The sequence below is a fragment of the Neurospora hispaniola genome, assembly GCF_033458365.1.
Source record: "Neurospora hispaniola strain FGSC 10403 chromosome Unknown B0T23scaffold_1, whole genome shotgun sequence".
Lineage (NCBI taxonomy): Eukaryota > Fungi > Ascomycota > Sordariomycetes > Sordariales > Sordariaceae > Neurospora > Neurospora hispaniola.
This window is the reverse complement of record NW_026944406.1, coordinates 6,351,198-6,371,077: the sequence shown is the minus strand read 5'-3', so window position 1 is coordinate 6,371,077 and position 19,880 is coordinate 6,351,198. Positions and strand designations below refer to the sequence as shown.

Below are 19,880 nucleotides of genomic sequence, written 5' to 3'. Positions count from 1 at the left end.
AACCTTGAAACGACCACCCATTGGCACTACCAAAAAGCTTGTCTGGCCGCCGGCCATACGGTACTTGAAAGCACCCCACGCTGGTGGCTCGGTTCTGCTGTAAGTTGTGGAGGATGTACATCTCCGGCAGTTCTGAGCGGCGATGGTGTTTTCCGACAAAGACGATGTGTCTTGGTATCATGGTGCATGGCGTAAGTCGGGATTGATAAGGACATGGCTGCTACACTCCAAGCGTCCATGACAACAAGCTTTTGCCACTCACGAAGCCATCAGCGTTGTCGTTCCTCTTCCGATAAGAGTGTATGACATTTCCTGCGCAGTTTATTTGTCCCTTTGCGGTGCTGAATAACACAGGAACCTAAGAAGGACAGATTGATCAGATAAGGGCTATAAGAGTAAGAAGAGATCTTGGATTACATTACCCCATGATCCATTGGCTCGAGGCTGGATGCCGCATATTGTCGGACATGGTTGATCTTTGGTGTTGTCAACCACTTTTGCGTTTGACCTTGGATCTCCATCAGCTCCGGTTTCGGTGCTGGGCTGTACAGGATCGGCAACTTGTCGGACAGTGTGTGTGCTTCCTGCTCCGGTCAACATTTTTTTCGCTCCAAAATCCCCAACCTTTACGGATACCGATTGACGTTCAGACAATCCTTTTCTTGAAGTGTAGCACCACTCGCAATTGTTCCAGACTTTCAGTCGAATGGCTCCAGTTCGTGAGAGTGCGCACTGACTTCAGCCCTACAGCCCTGCAATCCACAGTCATGACTCGAGCTGGTGGAGTGGGAGGACCCCATTGCATGGATATGGTCTCGGGAGCAGCTGGAACTCGTAAACTTGCGCATGTTCCTTGATCCTTTTCATTATCGTGCCCGTCTCTAGAATATGTACAGGACGGGGTGTGGTCTCGCGATCCTGTTTTCCTCGCGCTGTGCTGTGTCTCCGTCGTGCGTCCTGTGTTCCGTGCCCTTGCTCGTTTTGCTCGTGCCGTTTCCTTCTCAATCGAAATCAGTTGCTCCGCGCTCCACCCTTGGCCGCCCTCAACTCGTCCATCTTGGCGACGCGCTTCTTGAACTCGACGTACTGGCACTTTTCGTATGTGTGTCGCTCGTCCTGCGGGTGGATTGTCAGTTCGTCGTTCGCTTGTGTGCGCTCGGTGTATTTGTGTCATGACGACGGCCGTCGTACCTCACACTTCCACGGAAGGTAGTAAGTATCGTAGCGACACCGGTTCAGCGGAATGAGGAGGTGGGCACAGCTGTCGCGGTAGGCCAAGGGAAGTTTGGCATCGCGCATCTCCTCGCGAGTGGCCTCTGTTTGGTCACCAGCGCAACCCCTCCCGTTAGCAAAGCGCATTCTTCCTTGGATGTCGGGGAGGGTATTGGAAGGGAGAATTACGCCTGGCAGTGGTGACTGAAGAATCGGACGCCATCTTGGGATCAAGCAATTGGAGGAGCGACCGTCTCGTGGGAATGGTGGTGTGGTCTTGGTGAACCGAGTCCAGGATGTTGTCGAGACGTCGACGACAATGTCCAAACTGTGGAGCTTCTTCCCCAGCTTCGTTCCCATGATCGAGTGGCCCGAGCGTCACGACAAGCATCATGATCACCTGACAGATGCCAAGCTTGACCAGTTTGCGGCAGGCAGTGAGTGGCAGCTGTCGGTTCAGTCTCACAACTGTTCCCTTGTCGCCAAACAATTCCCTTCCTTTTTCCATTCAAAGCATCTGTCAACGTCGACTCTTTGATTCCACAACCCAATTTACTGCCGTGGCATCACACCAACACTTTCAGTTTACCCCTTGGAAATTACCTGACAAAACGCTCTCCATCATGGATTCTCTCGATTTCAACTACAAGGCGGCCTGTTTGGGACAAGTCCCCCTCTCTCGTACACAGTCACTCTATGGCCCAGATTGCACTCAACACCTTGCCGGCTACACCAGTTGGTAGGAGGAAATACAACAGTTCGCGTGGATATTGCCAACTTCCGAGGTACCACTAACTCCCGCTCTCGTTCACTCCAAAGAGGCTCCAATCCTCCATCCCCGGACTTTCATCCCCACTCTCCTCTCCCTCCCTGTCCCACTGCAGCACCCGTGAATCCCACGAAGACGGCCCAAACATACTCGACTTTATCTGGTCCACCTCCCCAGGAGTCGGCGGCGGCGTAAACTTTCTCTGTTCGCTTCCCGGATCCCCCTTGAGACTGGTTTCGATTCTGATGGCTCGGGGTTTGCGGTACCGGATTCGTTCCATCCGGTACGTCCTGGTCACCCAGAGCTTGTCCTTATCCACACAGTCAGCCGGGTCAGGCGGGTGACGGTAGAAGGCCGCGATGACAGGTCGCCGCAGTTTGCGGTTGTAGAGAGTCCTTGCTTTGCTGCGCAGTGTCTCTCTCCCGTCCAGCGGAACAGGGAGTACTCTCCCGCGAACGTCGGGATGAAAGAGCTTTTGGCTATACTTGGTCCTATTCGGGACCTGATACGGCATCGTGCTCATGCGCTGCCCTGTCGCCCACCTCACGCTCTCGACGCCATCCCGGAACCTACGCCGCTCGTCCACCTCTTTATCGGCCAGATCGATCATGGTGTGGTGGAACCATTCATCACACGGCGCTAAACCGGAAGAATATCCGTTCTTCCACTTTTTATATTCCTGCTCCACCATCGCCCCGAAAGACATGGCCCCGAGAGTCTTCCACCCCAGACGGTGCCGGTCGCTCATGTGCGCCAAGTCACTAAACCGCTTGACCACATCAATCAGCGTCTTGGAGTAGTTTGCATACAGCCACTCATTATACTTTGTATACCAGTCCTCCGGAATTTTCTTGGACGTGAACCGAGGCACCTCCCGAAGGCCGGCCAGGAGCAAATGATGCAGCATCAGGCCAAGCTCGGCCTTGTCCTTCCAGGTCTCCTTACCCGGCAAATCCGGACACTCGTTGATCCTGAGATTATGGCTACCAATCCGACTCTTCCCGTTCATCGCCAGCCCAAAGTCTCCCAGGATGACCTGCGGAAAGTCCTCGTCAAAGTGCTCCAGGCACTTGTCGCCATCATTCTCCCTCTCGTACTGCGTCACCCAATGCATCCAAACATTGACCGCATGCGCATCAAAATGCGCCGTCGGCACCCAGTTCGCCGCTCTGGCATCCTCCTTTTCCATCCACTCCCTTTCTTTTTCTCCTTCCTCGGGCGGTCCTCTCGCCGACCCCCGGTCCTGCGTCTTGTCCGGGTGCGTCCGTCCCGTATGTATAAACTTGAAGGCCCTCCCGACCTGCGCAATCACATGCCAAATCAACGGCTCGGGAACCGCTTTGCCTATCTTCTTGAACTTCATAATCATCTCCGCCACCGAGCCCCCATTGTAGAACTTGCCAAAATGCGTCACGTCCTCCTGCGGCCAGTCATTTAATTGGAAGGCATGCGTCTGCGGCAAGCACGTCAAGTGCGGATCATACAAGAAGCGAAACTCGAGCGTGCGCTTCGTCTCGTCTGGCAGGCTGTTGAACTTGAGTTCGCCTGGTGGGCCGTCGATGTCGGGAACCCGCGGCCCGTCTTCGCGGCGCGTTTTTAATGAGTAGCCTTTGATGCGCTTGACGACCACCAACAAGGGGTCTGGTCCGATGGTGCGCCATAGACCGACGGAGACGCCTGTTCCGGATTCGACGTCGTATTTCTTCAGCCAGTTGATGAAGACCAACCGCAACCCGTCGGGGAAATCTTCTTTTGTTCCGGGACGAAGAAACGCGTTGCTAGTGGGGTTCAAGAAATTACGACGGAGAGAGTCGGTTGCGCGCATGGGATAGCATGTGTAGGTGAGGTGGTGGTAGGGAAACTCCTTGACGACAAGGGGGTCGGCGTCTTCGGGACGGTCTTGGAATTCCTGGTCGGGATTTTCTTCGTCGGAGTGGAAGCCGTCATCCGAAGGCAGCATGGGGAAGTAGTCGGGTGCGTGCGGGGAGACGGGCTCGATGGCGTAGAGGGCAGGTGCGTTGTCGATTTCGAGTTGCATGGATTGGTTGTTTCTCACGCTGTGGCCGGAAATGATGTTGCCCTTCCACATGCCGTCACCGGGTGGTGAGGAGAAGGATATTGGTGCCATGGTTGCTAATGTGATGGATGTGTCTATGCTCTATGGGTTTCTGGTGGTAAGTGAGTGTAAGTGAAAGTGAATGAAGGAATTGAAGAGAATGGAACTGAACAGCAATTCGGAACACAGTCGTATCCGGCTGTTTATGAAGACTCGAGTGCACAAAGGAGATGGTCCCAGGGACCACAAGTGAACAATGGGCTTAGAAGATGCGCCTTGCACAAAGGAGATTTTTGGGTTCTTTGTTGAGTGCCGAGCTAATTATGGCATGGCTTATTGTCTCTATAAACAAGGACAGCCTCGACCTACTTGAGGATTGTTCGAGCCCCTTGGGCTGGCGGAGCCTTTTACGAACTGCTAGCTCCAAATAAAGTGGCGGTTAATCTAGAGACAAAGTGCCACACGATTGAAGTGCATGACAGACCAATAGAGCTAGTATACCTGAATTCATCTGTCCTCTCAGCGTTACCAGGACGGGCATGTCTTGCTCGCGACCACTCCCAACCCTTAGTCCCAACTTTACGCCTCCCTCTCGTGAATAAAAAAAGCCAAAACAAAAGCCAACTTCACAACTACACGAACGGAAAAGGAATCACGAATGCACAACATGTCCGAAATGATCGAGACGATCAAAAGTTGTAAGACCAGTTAAGAGAAAAATGCAAAAAAAGAAATGCCTACTACAGGAATCGAACCTGTGATCTTTGCATGTCGTCGTTACCTCCTCTCGCTAAGGAGATTAGGTAGTTATACAAGTGCAACGCATTAGCCACTATGCTAAGCAGGCATTAGGCTTTGTTGTGCTGTTGTTGGAGGAACCCTGCTGAAAGTGGAGTTATGTAGCAGAATCTGGTGTCCACCAGCCTCACTGCAGTTCTCCATGTCTAGGTTGGGCGCGATGCGAAGGATGACTCTGAGGGTCGGCGGACACTCGGGCTTTTTGAGGGATTGTCATCTTTTGGAGTAGATTTCTGATTCAAGAACGGGAGTCATCTGGTCAAGCTTTCACGTTCAATCTATTGCAATTCGATATTTTGTCACGTGTTGGAGTTTTCCTCTGCAGTGAAGTTGGGGTCCGGCGGGTGTCGGGTGACATGCGGCTGGGGACGGTACAGGTGTTAGCGGAGGAAGGCACCCCGTATACCCGTGCACCCACCTGTGTACTTACTCCGCTGGATTCCTTTTTCCATCCCCGCGATGTACCTATTGACCTGACCTGGCCTGCTTTTCTCCTTCGACGAAACACATACCAAACAATCAACCGCCCGCTGGTTATACACAAAATGCCATCGCGAAACACCAGCTTCGATTGGCTGCCGCGATTCTCGTCATCCCCACCACGACGGTTTATTCGTTTCCATTTGGTCGAGGGTCTTCATCTGTCTTTTGCTTCTTGATTTTACCTCGCCATCGAGAACTTGATCATATGCTGGGAGTTTTACGCGGTGTAGCATTTTCGACCTCGCCTCGCCTGTCTACAAAAGCCATTCTTCGTTTCATGTCCAACTCGTCAATCACCTTTTTATTTTTTTTGTTTCTTTTTCCCTTTTCCCCTCGCTACCACTTATTCCCAGATGTCGATGTGTCAGGATCGCGAGAACAGGTCGAGTAAGATACCGATGGGTTGGGGTCCCCGGCACCCTCTAAAGGCCAAGGTAGGGCACGGTACTCGCTAGAGGTGATGAAGAGTGCCCGCCACTTCGCGCCGTGGACTTTCCTCCCTTCCATATTCGTCGCATCACACTTCATTTCAAACTTTCAATATCATATCCCCACTCTGCCAACTCAGTTGTTGTTGACGCCTCAAGTGTGTGCGTGTGCGGGGTGTACGGGCAGTCTTCTTGTGCCCCTGGATTTGCCAAGTTTCTTGGTTATTGGCAGCTTGTCAGGACAGCCGCACAATATTAAATTTACCTGACCGACGTTCCATATGACAGTTGACATAGGTGGATGGGATATATAATTGCGTGGAGAAAGAGGGTGAGTAGAGGCGTCAGCCTTAGTGGTAAAACCACTCTCGGCCCCATGCCCGAGCGCAAGAAACTTCTAGTCCCTCCGCTCCCGGCTCCCGCGATACCTGCGGGTGGTGCTGTCCTAGTTGGTAAGGCTGTTGATTCCATGTCTTCGTGTTGACGGCCGGCTCTCAAATGCTACGTCTGCGACAATAACAATGACAGCAGCAACAAAGCATACTTCTGCCCTGCCTCGTCCTCCCCCGGGCTTTCCTCTCCGAAGCCCTTCTCCTCCTCGTCGAGGCTCTGTACCCCCTCACCTCAACAAATCCCCCCCACGGAACTTTTCTCAACGTAACGTCTCCACACCTTCTCGAGATGAGAGTCTGGTAATATACATCGAAGTTTCCTGTGCGTTTATTGGGCAATTGAGATGAGACGAAACGAGAGACTTATCCTACCTGTATATAGGCAGCTGGCAACGTCATATATCTTTTCTGCCACCTGCAGCAACCCTGATCACTTTTTGAAACGAGGTGTGTTTCTCACCTTCTTCCTTGACCTCAAAACCACTAATCGAGCAGTCAGTTACTCGTTACACATTGATCTTCCGTCAACAACAAAAACACTCCTCACACGTCTTTTGTCACCCACAACGACTTGCCTCTTTCTCTCCACCTCAAACCCAAGCGCCTCATCAATCGTTGCTTTCTGCTACCACCCCGCAATCAAAATGTCCATGTCCAAGGTCATGTCGAACGACAGAGCAGCTGAGAAGCTGTCACACATCCTTCTTAACTACCACTCCGGTAAGGACAGGGAGAAAGAACTGGCGGATGTTCTTCAGGCCTTTGCTGTCAAGTATCATGAGCTCTCGCCAGAAGTTCTTCTTGGCACCACCGGGTTCGGCAATTCTGACGACCACCCCAGCACACTGTGGCATAAGTTCTTTGTCAAGTCACTCCAAAACATGCTAAAGGAGCTTCCGGCTAATGTCGACAAGCTGAAGGAGGCGGTTGATGCGCTTGAGTACAAGGAGGAAGCGGCAGCTAAGAAACCCCCACCTTCCAATAAGAGACGCGGCGTAGAAGATAACGAAAATGGCCGCAGCGTTCGCACTTTGGAAGCTGAAAAGCTCGTCAAGGGAGGATCGTGTATGGATTGGGCATCACATGTAACACTTGCGAACCGAGAAGAGATATTGTCGCAGGCCGACAGCTGAAGGCTACGTGCTTGGACTACCTGTCGCCTGGCGTTGGGACCTTGACTCCTGTGCTTAAGCGCGATGCGATATTTCCACTGTCAGTTGTTCAGTCGACAATGAACTCCATTGACCCTGACTTCCTTCCTGCCAGGTCTCGACAACAACACGTCTCACTTGCCAACTAGGTATTTAAAGCTTTCAACCATGAGCAATCACTATCACACAGCCTCAACGATTGAAGCAAAGCTCGATGTTATTTTCCTTTCGCCCGCTCAGACAACCTCTCCGACAGTCATCAGACTCGCCGCCATTTCACTTTTAGTCAACATGTCGCAACCCCAACCACGCGTGTTCACGCGGGAGCAGGCCATAGAGAGTCTTGCGGAAATGCTCATCAAAGACAGGTTACCGACGGACCCAAGATGGAAGGAAGCGCTCTCAGACGTCCTCAAAGACTTTGCCGCCCGATACTGCGAACTCTCCCTGAAAGGATGGGATGGGCGATTGGACCTAGACATGCGATTGCACAAGGACGCACCTAGCCAGTACTGGCATGTGTACTTTGTCCAGTCGCTTCGCAACTAACATGTTGAAGTACCTGCCAGCCAGTACTGAGGATTTGCTGAAAACTGTTCGCGAGCTTATCGATGCCAATGGCAAAGCATGCCGTGAAGGGAGGGGAAAGCACGCGTCACCCGCTACCTTGAGGGCGTTTTTGAGGACTGGTTTTGATGTCAATAACAACGACGACAACAACAACAACAACAACAAGCGTCCCGCCGCGACCGAGGATGACGACTTTTACACCCCGAACAGAACCAAGCGCGTCAAACCCGAGATGGATCCGAATGCCACAAACTTTACCGTTCACGCCAAAGGCCCCTACACCGTTCGCGTCTGGGAGGGCGACATCCCAGTTGCCGAGTTCAGCTCCAGCACCCCTGCGACGGTCCAGGTCAAGATAATTCAGAAGAGTGCTGCCTCTGCTGCCGCTGTCATTGACTTGGACGAGAGTGACAACTGAGAAGCGGGGATTACTGTTGGAGTTGTAAGGGAAGGAGCGTTGGGTGAGTTACCCCTCTTGAGCAATTTCTTTCCTGCCACTGTCACCTGCCTTCCTTAAATGGCTCTCTTCACGTCTCAGACACTGACGCCACTGCAATTTTCCTCTCGGCATTTGGTAGAACAGGAAGAAGGAGCGTCTAGTTAACCCTCTGGAATTGCGATTCCCCGCCGCGCACCTTCTATTCCATATCCCAACTCAGTGGGAAGCCATTGTCAATTCTCTGGATCACTCGGGCACTGACATCACTCTTGCCCGGCATCCAGCAAAGTCTGTGAAAGGGGGTGGGGGAATGAAGGTTGCTTTCATGTCCGCGGCAGCCGATGGGTCATTCAAAGTGGGATAGATGGGGAAATATTCCTTGATGGTACCTAGATAATGGAAAGCGCATTCTTCTCCATCCTGATTGCTGATGACTTTGACGGCCAATGGCAAATGCTTCTCCTCTCAACATTTACTTGATGTCCTAATTCCTTTTGTTCCGTTCTCGCCAGCGAATCAACAGACAACGTCCTGGCAAAATCTTACGCCCCTTTCAGATCAGGAAAGATTTCCACAGGTACCTCTAATGATGCCTTTGCGTCTTGCTTGGACTGCAGTGGAAGGATATGAAAGTCGCTTTGCAGACCAGGGCCTTGAAGCACACATTACGGTATGCTCTCCAGCCTTCGCGGATGTTCCATACTCTTATCTTGATGTCAAGAACAAAACAGAATAGCCAGACACTTGCCTTTGGTCATTCAATCTTGACAAGACATGAAAGGAATAACTTGTATGTCCCATCCCGTTGAGCAAAGACAACAAGCGTTGCCATACGACAACTGCTCTCCATCTCCTTCTGTTGTTTACAGACCTCCGCGCAGCAACAATTCCACCGGCGCTCTGGTCCGCTATTTAGGCCGGCCTGGATCCTGTTCCTACTTCAGCATTACCACCACAGTATCCAGCGTTTTGGGTCGTTGACTGTCCACCTCCAACCAACAGTGGTCGTACCTCCGCACAACCCTATGCCTAATTCCCAGGTCGTCATCCATCAACGTCCCAGACAATCAGAATGTCGCCATTCCCGGATCCTGTTGGTAGAAAAAAGGCGGCCGAATTGTGGTCGAGGCTTCTGGATACCTCCAAGTCCGAACCCCCTAGTTCTTTAATGGCATTAAGTAAAGTCCTCCAAGACCTCGCCGAGGAGTTCGACAAGCGAGTTCGTTCCGGTTGGGCTAGCGATCTTTACAGTCTCGCGTGGTGTAACTACTTTGTCGCTGCTTTCGACAGGGTTGTGAGAGATCTGCCACCTTATAAAGATCTTGATAGCATCGGTGAATTATGCGAGGCGATTGCAAGACTCGAAATCACCGCACCCTCTGATGCCAGCGCTACTACTACTATCGATGTCAAGCCCACCGATAACTCTTCCTCCGACACCACCTTCAAAGTGGACACCCAAGGAGACTACAAAGCCCGCATTGTCAAAGAGGGCACGACGACGACCCTCGAGTTTCTGCTGAATGGCCCCGCGACGGCTACAGTCCAGGTCCATAGAGGTACCCTCAACCAAGTACGACTATCATCTGGAAACCAATTCGGGTGTCGGATTCACGTGGCTAATATGAGATATTATAGTTGATTGGTGAGGGTTCTTCCAGATCCGCTTACGTCCCCTCCGTCGGTATTCCTGCCTCTGTTGCCGGCAGTACCGCTACTGCTACTGGTAGCATTACTAGGGAGATTGAGGAGGAGAAGACTAACCGTAAGAATACTTCCACTTCGTTCGCCCATGTGCCGTATTCAAAAACTAACTACTTGCTTTCCACTTGATGTAGAGCAGGAGGAGTCCGACGAGGATGTAGGCTACAGTCTCTGGGACTAAACGTCTCCTACGTATCCTAGCCTAGAGGTGGACTTCTCTGCCGCTTGCACCCCCACTCGCTCTCTAGCTCCCAGCCCCGTGCTATTCATGTTATCTCGGTTGATACACCCAATGATATTGGTGTTTCGAAGCCAGCAGGTGAGCCCTACCTACTTGTAGGCTACGATCACCAGCCATTCAACTTTGGCAGCAACATCAGGTCAGTTCCTCCTTTGGAGCATACACCACTATGGAGTACGGGCACTCAATGGCCAATCAACTGACACCGAGTTTCCTAGGCATCTAGTGGATGTAGACGCCCAGAACATCTTTGGCGAAAGTTCCCCGAGGAAGCATTGCTGGACATGGGTGATGGTGCATAGGGTATCAAAGATCCAAGGCTGGTGGACACTCGCCAAAACTGAGTTGTTGGTAGCGTGTATGCATGTTCTTTTATTGGAGACTGGTTGATAATGAAGGATGCCACTGCTCTAATGCCGTTGAACGTTTCTGCAAGCGTGGCGTCTACGGAGTCCTTCATTCACGTTTTGTTCTTGCCAAGTGGAATACTCTGGGCCTTTGGATCCTTCGTTCGTATCAAACCTTCTGCTAAGGATCAAGAGGAGGCCTACGGGATATTCTGGATGTCTTTTCACTACCAGCCAAGAATTCCTGTTGTGTACTGCCTTGCAGGCTTTTTGCCACCCTCCGGCCACTTCACGCGACCAGTGTTCCGGTAGTGCTGGCGCTGAAGGTGCCTTTTTGGTTTGGATTCGGCTAACGACACAAGGTGAAGGTAGGAGATTCCCTCGAGTGCAAGTTCTTGTGGAGAAAAGTCATATCTGTAACCTGCAGCCAAACCTAGAGGTAGCCGAATCTCCACGTAGTTTTCACTGGAACCTTTTCCAAGTAGGCGAGCGTCAAATATGTTACAGCCAATATAAAAAGCCCAAGATGAACAACTTCTTCTTGCTTTCTTTCTCGGCCCAGAGTACACAGTCTCGTCAACAACCACTTCTGACTCTACCTGTCTACCATCGACAATCCTTTGGACACTACACCCTCTGTCGGTACCATCACCTCCAACTGCAAACAAGATGTCCGGATACGGTGGAAGAAACCCGATCAGATGGGCCAAGACCTCTGCGAAGAAGCTTGTGGTTGACTGTCACCCTGCCACTTCTGGAAAGCGAGAGGCCGAGTTGACCGCCGTCTTCAACGACTTGGCCAAGAAGTACCAGAAGGGCACTCATAGAGACTCTGGTGCCTCTGCTGAACAGTTCCATGATCACTTTGTCAAGTCACTCCGTGACATGTCCAAGAATCTGCTGCCCACTGCTGGCCAAGGCGCCAACAACGCTGCCAACGCCGTCAATACCGTCAACGTCGCCAACGCCAACAGCACTGCCTTAGTCCCTGCCAACGACGCCACCATGGTCCCTGCCAACAACATCACCATGGCCCCTGTTCCTGTCCCTGCCCCTTTCAACAGCACCGCCTTGGTCCCTGCCAACACCACCAACATGAACCCCGTCGCCATCAACAACATGAACAACATGAACAACACGAACAAGCGCCCTGCCGACAACAGCCAAGACAGCGCCAACAAGCGCTCCAAGACCGAGACCGAGGACGCCCCCGGAACCACGACCACCTTCAACATCGACACCAACGGCCCTTCCACTACCCGCTTTCACACTGTCGGTTATATGGCCGAGTTCATGTTAGTCGGTTCGGGTTCCGTTCAGGTCCATTCTACCGGTGTTTCCGCTTTCGTTCAGCCTGCCCCTGCCGCTCTCGCCGCTCGTGCTCCCGCTCGTGCTCCCGCTCGTGCTATCGCTGCTGCGAATGGCACTGGTGCCGGTGGTAGTACCAAGGGCAAGGGTAAGGGTAAGGGCGAGGGCGAGGGTGATGATAGTCCTAGTAAGAGGCCTGTTCCGTTGGATATGTACCTTTAGGGGACATTACCTACTAACCTTGGTATGTGAGACCCCTTCTGAGATAAGGAAGCCATGCCGGTGATGGTTACTAACATCGGTTTTTGCAGGCCAACTTTGGCATTGGGACGTGCCTAACCTGATGGTTGCATTGGGAGGTAATGAGGGATTATGGTACTGGCTGTGATGTAGCAGAGTAATCTGTTGCTTGTTCAAGGACTAGAAGAAGAAGTGTGGGAACTTGGAAAGGTTCTCACGAAGGGATTAAGGAAGTTGTAAGGCAGAGCCGGGTAAATTCGTACATGAGTTGTAGCAGAAAATCATCAAATTCTCATGTAGCCACATCTTTGTACTTCTGGTGAATGTGTACCAACACTTGTGTGAACGCTGTAATGAAGTGACCGGATTACTACGTAGAGGACTTGACAAGAGGAGGAACCTAGGTACTTACCTTGGGCAGGTAAAAACGCCTTCGTTGGGGATACAAGATCCTGCTGAATGGCATCTTGGACCCCGCCCTTCCTTCCCTCTCCGCTTCTTGCTTTCAATATGTGTGCGATGTACCATTCGGTTGGAAGCTACGACGTGCACCAGTTGTTGTTCCTAGCCATCAACACCACATTTCCTAAAAATCAAGACCTCTTTCATTGGACCGGTAGAGTGTCATGTACCGCACAAACTGCATAATGCATGTGCAGGCAGGCTACGTGTACAGGGTTGTGCATGCTTACCTAAGCGCAGACAAGGACATGGATACACCCCGCTCCTTTCTCCTTCCTCCTTTTCCTTGACCTCAACATAGCAAAGACCGCATCAGCCATTATCACTTTCAAGCCGGCCGCTTATCGACACATTATCAATCTCTGAATCCAAGTGCGACATCTCCTCACTACGGGGACCTTTACATCATCTTTCGGCTCAACCACCTTCCTTACCTTACATACAATCGGCGGTGACCACACCCAGCAATCAGGATGCCGCGACCACGAAACATGGATGAGAGAAAATCTGGAGGATGGGGAGCCTACGTCTGGTCGCATTATCTCCTAGCCGACTCGGAGCCTCATTGCAATGACCGCCTGGGCAGAACGCTCAAAGCCCTTGCCCAGGAATCCACCAAGCGAATCAGTGTCTCGACTTCACTTCGTTATGGTACTAATAATAATGTCGACTATAAGACGGCAGGGCAGAGGAACGCGTGGTACAACTACTTTGTCGCGGCTTTCGAAAAGATCCTGAGGGAACTACCACCTCCAGATGCGAGCGCTGAGCAAGTACGGGAGAAGCGGAGAGAGTTTCATCAACAACGACGCCTACCACCACCAGTCGTCCAGTATGAAGCTGCTGTGGCTACAGCTACTCCGCCCGATACCCAACCCCAACCCGTCGCCAACAGTTCAGAGCAGCGCGGCAGGAAGCGTTCCTGGACTGATTCGTTGGACGACGATGACGATGGCAACGCCGCAAACACGAGAAAGCGTGCCAAGAAGGAGCAGGAGCCGACTCGAGATAATTTCATAGTTTACATCCCGGCCAACGTCAAGGTCGTCCTCGTTCCCGAAGGCCCTGCTGATGCCACTTTTTGTATCAAGTCCGAAAGTTCTACAGCGTCCATGTCCATGTCTTCAACGGGCACGTCGTCGGCCGCTGAGGACACGTTGCCGGCAAGCCCTCCATCAGTGCCGTTATTTCCTCCTATGCGCTGGTCCGCCTGTCCTTCGATGGATAGTTTGTCGTCTGGTGAGTTCCCTTGCCCTCTTCGATAGGTAGCCAACACTTGATCGATCGGTTTACCTTGCAGCAGTCCGTTCAAGTCAACTATCACCGCAGCTCAACTGATAATTCGATGCTACCTAGATACATATTCCCAAGACCAAAGGCCTTCACCAGCCCAAGGCTCAAAGGAACCCTCACCAGCGCAAGACTCAAATTCGTTATCCCTGTCCCTGGCGGGCTATAACATCAATATCCCCTACGCATTGGATTCCTCCGCTGACCATACCGCTACGCCAGCCCAAAGGTCACGGGCACCTGCACCTAACCACAATAAACCGAGGTGCAATATACAGTTCGGGCTATACACCGTTTGCCTTCAACTGACTCCTTAGCAACTCGCCATCCAATCACGAGATGGGAAGAAAGACCGAGTGGGAAAATGTGTTTTGTACTCGGGGTGAGGGCTAGTGACGTTGGGTTACGAGGTTTTGGATAGTAATTGTGTTGTGATGATTGTTGTAATGAAAGTTTTTTGGAACTCGCAGGGTATCTCTCTGTAGAGGGGATCGTATTAATGTGCGGAGGGTTTTCCTCAGGTAATATTTTGAATCAGACACTTCTGGAACTAGTGACACCACGGCCATGACATTTCTGGCTGTTTTGCGAGCAGAGCGCCAACGTCGTGTAGGGAAACAGTGCGTGCTTCTTTATATTGACTGGAACTTTGTCGACATCAGATGAAAGGAAAAGCCCCTTTTCGAGGCAAGCCCTAACTGTACGCTATTGATATCACGCCTCCGGGAGTCAACTTTGCCCGCTTTTCCAGTGAAGTGAATGGCAATGCTCTCATACGAGGCTGACACCCGACACCTGTTGACACTTGTGCCGATATCTGTACATCGAATGTTGATACCTCAAGACATCAACCCACTCATCACTTCTAACTTCCACGGGCTTCCCTTCTCAAACCAATACTACCCGACATCACACCTTTCAAGCCCCCCACCAGGCCCCAAAGACTCGCCATAACGACCCCCAGGTAATCCTGCCCTAGACCAAATGGACCCCTCAACCCAAACAACGAGAAGTACGGCATCCTTGAAATGGACCGACTACCTCCTAAACGACCTCGACCCGTCTGACGAAGGCTGGGAGATGTCCATGGTCCTTAAGGAGCTGGCCAAGCAGTACGAGGCATATGACGACCAGACTCCCCATCCCTTTGGCGACAGCTACAACATCAGGTGGAAGAAATACTTTGTGTTGGTGTTCCAGGTATTGCTTAAGACGCTACCACAGGGAACTACGGCCTTGGAGCAGGCTATTGAAATACTGGAGCGCCCGGGAGCACCTACAAGTCAAGTTGGACCGGTCATTATTAGGGGGGTTCCTGAGGTAGAGACTGCCGCCAACACCAACGCTGCTGATACCAGCGCGGCGAATGTCAACAATACTGTCAACGCCAACAACACCACCGCTAACACCAACAACAAGAAACGTCCCGCCGAAGCCATGGACCAGAACGGCAACAACAACAACAACAACAACAATCATGATGCTTTACACCCCAACAAGCGCGTCATGACCACCCACCAGAACTATCCGGCGCTTCCCCCTGAGACCATCTTCAAAGTCGATACCCAAAGTGTCTACAAAGTTCGCATCACCGAAGGCGATACTCCTACCTTCAAGTTCAAGTCGAGCGGTCCTGCTAGGGTTCTGGTCAAGCTCAATCGTGGAGGTGTTGCTGCTGCTGCTGCTGCCGCTGCTCCTGTCCCTGCTCTCGGTGTTCCTGGTGCCGCTGCCCCTGACCCCGCTCCCGCTGTCGTTGCTTTTGCTACTCGCGCTTCTCTCGCTGCATCTGAAGGCGTTGGTAATGTGAACCCGATGGTCACGGGCTGGGAAGGTATGGGCTTTGGAGACATGGGCTTCGTAGAGTGGTCTTCGGTTTCTTCAATGTCATCTAGTGAGTAACTCCATGAAGCAAGGTTTGCACTTACTTTTAGGCTAACTGTTGTTCAACAGATACCGAAACGGACAGCGATGTTGTTTGATATCCCGGGTCAGGCCTTTGTGGTTGGGACTTTCGGGACAAATTGAGGGGTAGGTTGAAGACATGGCAGGCACGGAAGGATGGCAGATAATTGGCATTCAGAAGGGAACTAAGCAAGGTGGACTTGTAGAATGAAACCGGAAAAAGTCAAATGAATGTATGTATCCTGACGGCACTGGCTGACCCAGAATCCAAGCATTTACATGACCAAAGAATGCAAGCGGGATTCTCTCCGACCCGAGGGTTGAACAATACTACAGTCTCGCAAAAGGCTTCCTTGACCAAAGCAAGAGCTGTTTGGCTGACTGCAGCATCATGTGTCCTTTGAGCTCCGAAGCCCGGCTCGTTGCAGTGCCCTCTTTCTTTTCTTTGCCGGCCGTGGTGGCTTTGGGTGAGGTGCTCCTTCCTCTTGGTGTATTATCGCTGGTGGATCGAAATTGAGACGGACCGCCAATGCCTGCCTGAGATTGGAAAGGGAAGGAGCGCTACGTCATATTGGTCCTTTCTTCTTCAGCCAACGTCGTGGCTCCCGTCGGTCTCTGCCTGGTGTGACTCCCACTTCTTCTGGTTCTTTCCATCCTTTCGTCTCCAAAGAAAGAACCCCTCCTTCTTTCTTTCGCTCTTTCACATCCGCGTTCTCACCTCCTGCCGCGGCAACCAACATGGCGGATCGTATCTTCAGAAAGAGATCCCACCTCACCGGTGATGATCTTGAGCTGGCCGAGGTCTTGAAGGCAATCGCGGCCAAGTTTTCGCACCGCCCCTGGTATCCTGACGACGAGGAAGCGCAACAGTACCGTCAGTTCGGCATTCGGAGCCTCCAAAAGTTCTTGCGCGACGTGCCGTCTCAAGGTAGCGATGAGCTGCGCGATGCCCTGGCTGCGTTGAAGGCCGATTTGGTCTCTGACCCCGATCTGCCGCCCAAGCCCACCCAGTCAAGTACCGCCGTGGCACAGTCATCGTCTGCCAGAAAACGTACCTTTGCGCAAACTGACGACGGCGAAACCCAAGAGGCACCCCCGTCCAAGCGCGTCAAAGTGAACGAGGAGGCACCCAACTTCACCGTTTACACCAAAGGCGCCTACACCGTCCACGTCTCCGAAGGTGGCACCCCCGCTGTCGAACTCAACCTGAACGGCCCGGCTACTGTCCAGATCAAGACCTCGGGCACATCAGCATCTGGAGGTGATGCCGCGCCTTCTCGCCCAGATCCTGCCCCTGCCCCTTTCTTCAAGCCGCATGTTCTGCGTCGTTGCGGCGCATACCCAGGAACTTACCATCAGATGAGCCCTCATGATCCCAGGCCGGCACCGTGCTGCACCTATCCTTGAGATGTAAGTGTCTTGTTCTTGGGATTCGGGATGGCTCAGCGCAGCACTCTCACAGAAGATACCTTTCCTCTAGTTGCTTGTTGGCATATTCTTGATCAAGCTATTGTTGGATTCCCCAGCTAATCTGTTCTGCAAACACAGGCGCGCGTGTCATCTTCGGTCGATGTCGGAACCACAGCGGGACGGGCAAGGTCGGGTTGTGTATCGGGGTTCAGGCTGTCATTACATGCTGCCAACTCGCTGAATGCTGTTCGAGCTCACTCGCCACTACCAAAGAGCAGCTAATGGTTCATAGCTGGACCTGTGAATACAAGGGAGGAAGGAGGATTATATGGCTTCCCGGGTTTGGACTGTCTCTCACTGCTGGCATAAAAAGGCGTACGACATCACCGTAACAGACCTTGACTACAGCATCAGGGCAGGTAGTACAAAGCACTTTGTCAGCTTTCGAAAACTTACCTACAGTTCCAACTCCCATTGATTCATGTTGATGTGTCCCTACATGCTTGCTTATGCTTGGAGAATGCAGTTTATGCACGTATTGACTTTCGCTTGATGTCTTCTCTGCCGGAAAGTGGGTGTTGCATAGGCAGGCCAACCAAGACTGACACCCAACACCTACAGTTAAGGTCGCGGCGGAGTATCAGTATCCGTTGCCTCTTGTTGTCCCACACCATCATTCCAACTACCTCCACTGACCACTTCCCAGCCAGCCTTCAGTCGCCTTCAACCAACCACTCCAAAAGCAAGATGACGAGGTTAGTTTGGAAAGAAGAGGCGGACGATGAGATGGTAGAGCACCTACAGGGCTCGTACGAACCCAACGACTAGCAGCTCGAATATGCCGATGCCGTCAAGGCCTTCCAAGCCAAGGTCCATGAGTTCGGGTACCAAATTGGAGCCGCGAGTGATCGTACCGAAGCCTGGCGTCGCTACTTTGTCCTCAGCCTCAAGAGCCTTGCCAGAGACCTACCACCCAATGAGCTTGACGCCGTGCAAGCAGCTGTCAAGGAGCTTGAACGTAAGGACATGGAACTCGCAGCCAAGGCCGACGAAGAACGTGTCGACACTCCAACAAGTTCCGACAAGAATGGTAATGGCGAGCGACCTCGTGCCAAAGCCAAGAACAAGACCGTCTACAAGCCCGTAAACACTCCATATCGACACCGTCGGCCCCTACAGTATATCCGATTCCAGATTGCCGGCCAGTCTGGTAACAACACTAGCTCTTCTCCTGTCTATCTGGACGCCTGTGGCCCTGCGACCGTCGCGGTTCTGGTCCAGAAGAAGGACGTGTTCGATATATGTACTGTAGCCAACCCGAACAAGACCAATAAGAAGAGAAAGGTAGCGAAGGAAGAACAAGAAGAAGAGGCACAGGTGGGGTACTAGAATATTTCCAGGGAAGGAGAACTGGTGAGTACAGATATCGATCTTCTTCCACACGGAGCCAACACGGCGCCGTTGCGACAGCGAAGCGGAGGGTTTTCACCCGGCCATTACGGCACGGTTTTTCCCACCGACTACGAGCGAAGCAGCACCGCGTGCCCACTGGGCGGACTATGTATATAGTTAGCGTGTATAAGACTAATAATAATGATCTTCTTCCAAGCTTGGGAAGTAATTCTACCGAGTACCAGGTGGGTTGGTCCAGTCAGCAGGGCAAGCATCCATCCCTCCCGACACCCATCAAGATGGCCCTTTGCTAGACTGTTGTGTAAGCCTTGCTAACTAGAGGTCGAGTATTAGGTATCTCTGCGAAATTGGGCTTATACACACGAAACTTCAGCGCCGAGTCCACATCGAATTTATCTAGTAAGAGCGGGAAATGGAAGAAGGATGACAATTCGTAGGGTAGGTTGGTAAAACCACAACAATACCTATTAAGCACGGCTGCACCACAACCACTGAAAACGATATTGCCAAAACCGTGCGGAAGGCGAACGAAACCGAAGAAGAACGGAACACAAAGTTAGGCAGCCAGACAAAGGGTATCCGATAACAACTACCGGGCAGGAAAAAAGAACCCCTGAGCAACGCCACAAAAAACACATAGGCTCGTAACAAAGTCTACGTACCAGGATAATGTGACCGAAGAGAAACGCAACGCAAGGCAGACTACCTAGGAAAGGTGAGAGTTGATGAATGGAACTGGGGCGATAATGTCAGAGACAAAAGAGCAATTCACTTGACCGGTGCTGATGCTAGACAAGACGGAAGCTGTAGGACGATGCCTTCGAGATATCAACAATCCTGAGGGATAGTGATCCATCATCTACCTCTACCTACCTTACGTATGCCCTGATCAAATGCAGAATATCATTACCACTTGGTTGCCCCATTGGTCACACGTCTTGAAAACAGCCGCTTCGAAGTTGGAGGACGTCAGCTCGTTCCTGGGGTTGTTTGACACATTGGTACCTGGTGACATGTGTCGAATGGCTCCAATCAACGGAAGCTGATGGATATTGGGTAACACAGTAAACTGAATCATCCTGGAGGGGACTTGCCGGCAGTGTTGAAGTGGAATGCCGGTGACCCAAAGTGTGGGCTACAGAGCGGCAAAGTGAAGGCGGGCGGTAAGTGCTGGCAACAGCTCCCGGTCAACGTGAACGGGACTTGCTCCTTCCTTTTCTTCTAAGTCCACATCGTTCGGTGAATTTCCCCGCGTCAAATTTTTC

The 19,880-nt window shown here is 52.0% G+C and overlaps 10 protein-coding genes and 1 non-coding gene across 11 annotated transcripts; 8 read left to right on the top strand and 3 right to left on the bottom strand.

The window, feature by feature from the left end:
• Positions 1-810: 810 nt before the first annotated feature.
• B0T23DRAFT_372115 (NADH-ubiquinone oxidoreductase B18 subunit-domain-containing protein) lies at positions 811-1,521 on the bottom strand. Its single transcript, XM_062836705.1, has 3 exons — positions 1,402-1,521; positions 1,192-1,316; positions 811-1,116 (listed from the first exon to the last, which is right to left on the bottom strand). Exons 1-3 carry the CDS (start codon positions 1,433-1,435, stop codon positions 1,012-1,014), a joined length of 264 nt encoding a protein of 87 aa, XP_062698041.1. The 5' UTR covers positions 1,436-1,521; the 3' UTR covers positions 811-1,011.
• A 179-nt stretch (positions 1,522-1,700) lies between these two features.
• Positions 1,701-4,573, bottom strand: B0T23DRAFT_372114 (uncharacterized protein). Its single transcript, XM_062836704.1, has one exon. It carries the CDS (start codon positions 4,107-4,109, stop codon positions 2,004-2,006), a length of 2,106 nt encoding a protein of 701 aa, XP_062698040.1. The 5' UTR covers positions 4,110-4,573; the 3' UTR covers positions 1,701-2,003.
• A 198-nt stretch (positions 4,574-4,771) lies between these two features.
• Positions 4,772-4,884, bottom strand: B0T23DRAFT_t32. Its single transcript has one exon. It is a non-coding gene; the product is annotated as a tRNA-Thr (tRNA).
• Positions 4,885-6,782: 1,898 nt separating this feature from the next.
• On the top strand, positions 6,783-7,838 carry B0T23DRAFT_401825 (uncharacterized protein; the record flags this gene model as incomplete). The annotated part of the gene is made up of 3 exons (XM_062838616.1): positions 6,783-7,203; positions 7,260-7,350; positions 7,439-7,838. 3 exons carry the CDS (start codon positions 6,783-6,785, stop codon positions 7,836-7,838), a joined length of 912 nt encoding a protein of 303 aa, XP_062698039.1.
• A 10-nt stretch (positions 7,839-7,848) lies between these two features.
• Positions 7,849-8,698, top strand: B0T23DRAFT_417704 (uncharacterized protein). The gene is made up of 2 exons (XM_062839664.1): positions 7,849-8,320; positions 8,438-8,698. Exon 1 carries the CDS (start codon positions 7,985-7,987, stop codon positions 8,216-8,218), a length of 234 nt encoding a protein of 77 aa, XP_062698038.1. The 5' UTR covers positions 7,849-7,984; the 3' UTR covers positions 8,219-8,320; positions 8,438-8,698.
• Positions 8,699-9,370: 672 nt separating this feature from the next.
• On the top strand, positions 9,371-10,183 carry B0T23DRAFT_307436 (uncharacterized protein; the record flags this gene model as incomplete). The annotated part of the gene is made up of 4 exons (XM_062834422.1): positions 9,371-9,589; positions 9,713-9,871; positions 9,937-10,063; positions 10,137-10,183. The coding sequence occupies 4 exons, from the start codon at positions 9,371-9,373 to the stop codon at positions 10,181-10,183; spliced, it is 552 nt and encodes a 183-aa protein (XP_062698037.1).
• An 849-nt stretch (positions 10,184-11,032) lies between these two features.
• Positions 11,033-12,608, top strand: B0T23DRAFT_372107 (uncharacterized protein). Its single transcript, XM_062836703.1, has 2 exons — positions 11,033-12,133; positions 12,196-12,608. Exon 1 carries the CDS (start codon positions 11,260-11,262, stop codon positions 12,118-12,120), a length of 861 nt encoding a protein of 286 aa, XP_062698036.1. The 5' UTR covers positions 11,033-11,259; the 3' UTR covers positions 12,121-12,133; positions 12,196-12,608.
• A 290-nt stretch (positions 12,609-12,898) lies between these two features.
• Positions 12,899-14,610, top strand: B0T23DRAFT_372106 (uncharacterized protein). The gene is made up of 2 exons (XM_062836702.1): positions 12,899-13,839; positions 13,957-14,610. The coding sequence occupies exons 1-2, from the start codon at positions 13,074-13,076 to the stop codon at positions 14,205-14,207; spliced, it is 1,017 nt and encodes a 338-aa protein (XP_062698035.1). The 5' UTR covers positions 12,899-13,073; the 3' UTR covers positions 14,208-14,610.
• Positions 14,611-14,874: 264 nt separating this feature from the next.
• On the top strand, positions 14,875-15,863 carry B0T23DRAFT_435900 (uncharacterized protein; the record flags this gene model as incomplete). The annotated part of the gene is made up of 3 exons (XM_062840553.1): positions 14,875-15,059; positions 15,198-15,781; positions 15,841-15,863. Coding segments are annotated over 3 exons (792 nt in total), but the record flags the coding sequence as incomplete, so codon positions are not given.
• A 667-nt stretch (positions 15,864-16,530) lies between these two features.
• On the top strand, positions 16,531-17,199 carry B0T23DRAFT_435898 (uncharacterized protein; the record flags this gene model as incomplete). Its single annotated transcript, XM_062840552.1, has 1 exon — positions 16,531-17,199. The coding sequence occupies one exon, from the start codon at positions 16,531-16,533 to the stop codon at positions 17,197-17,199; it is 669 nt and encodes a 222-aa protein (XP_062698033.1).
• Positions 17,200-17,949: 750 nt separating this feature from the next.
• Positions 17,950-18,591, top strand: B0T23DRAFT_392884 (uncharacterized protein; the record flags this gene model as incomplete). The annotated part of the gene is made up of 2 exons (XM_062838034.1): positions 17,950-17,991; positions 18,031-18,591. The coding sequence occupies 2 exons, from the start codon at positions 17,950-17,952 to the stop codon at positions 18,589-18,591; spliced, it is 603 nt and encodes a 200-aa protein (XP_062698032.1).
• Positions 18,592-19,880: the final 1,289 nt, after the last annotated feature.

Bases quoted from the DNA above. Each gene is read 5' to 3' on its own strand.
- B0T23DRAFT_372115 (XM_062836705.1), bottom strand. From the start codon at position 1,435: ATGGCGTCCGATTCTTCAGTCACCACTGCCAGGC. The intron at 1,317-1,401 runs GTAATTCTCCCT...GTGACCAAACAG, and splicing joins TTCAGTCACCACTGCCAGGC to AGGCCACTCGCGAGGAGATG. The intron at 1,117-1,191 runs GTACGACGGCCG...ATCCACCCGCAG, and splicing joins ACCTTCCGTGGAAGTGTGAG to GACGAGCGACACACATACGA.
- B0T23DRAFT_372114 (XM_062836704.1), bottom strand. From the start codon at position 4,109: ATGGCACCAATATCCTTCTCCTCACCACCCGGTGACGGCATGTGGAAG.
- B0T23DRAFT_417704 (XM_062839664.1), top strand. From the start codon at position 7,985: ATGTCAATAACAACGACGACAACAACAACAACAACAACAAGCGTCCCG.
- B0T23DRAFT_372107 (XM_062836703.1), top strand. From the start codon at position 11,260: ATGTCCGGATACGGTGGAAGAAACCCGATCAGATGGGCCAAGACCTCT.
- B0T23DRAFT_372106 (XM_062836702.1), top strand. From the start codon at position 13,074: ATGCCGCGACCACGAAACATGGATGAGAGAAAATCTGGAGGATGGGGA. The intron at 13,840-13,956 runs GTGAGTTCCCTT...GATGCTACCTAG, and splicing joins GATGGATAGTTTGTCGTCTG to ATACATATTCCCAAGACCAA.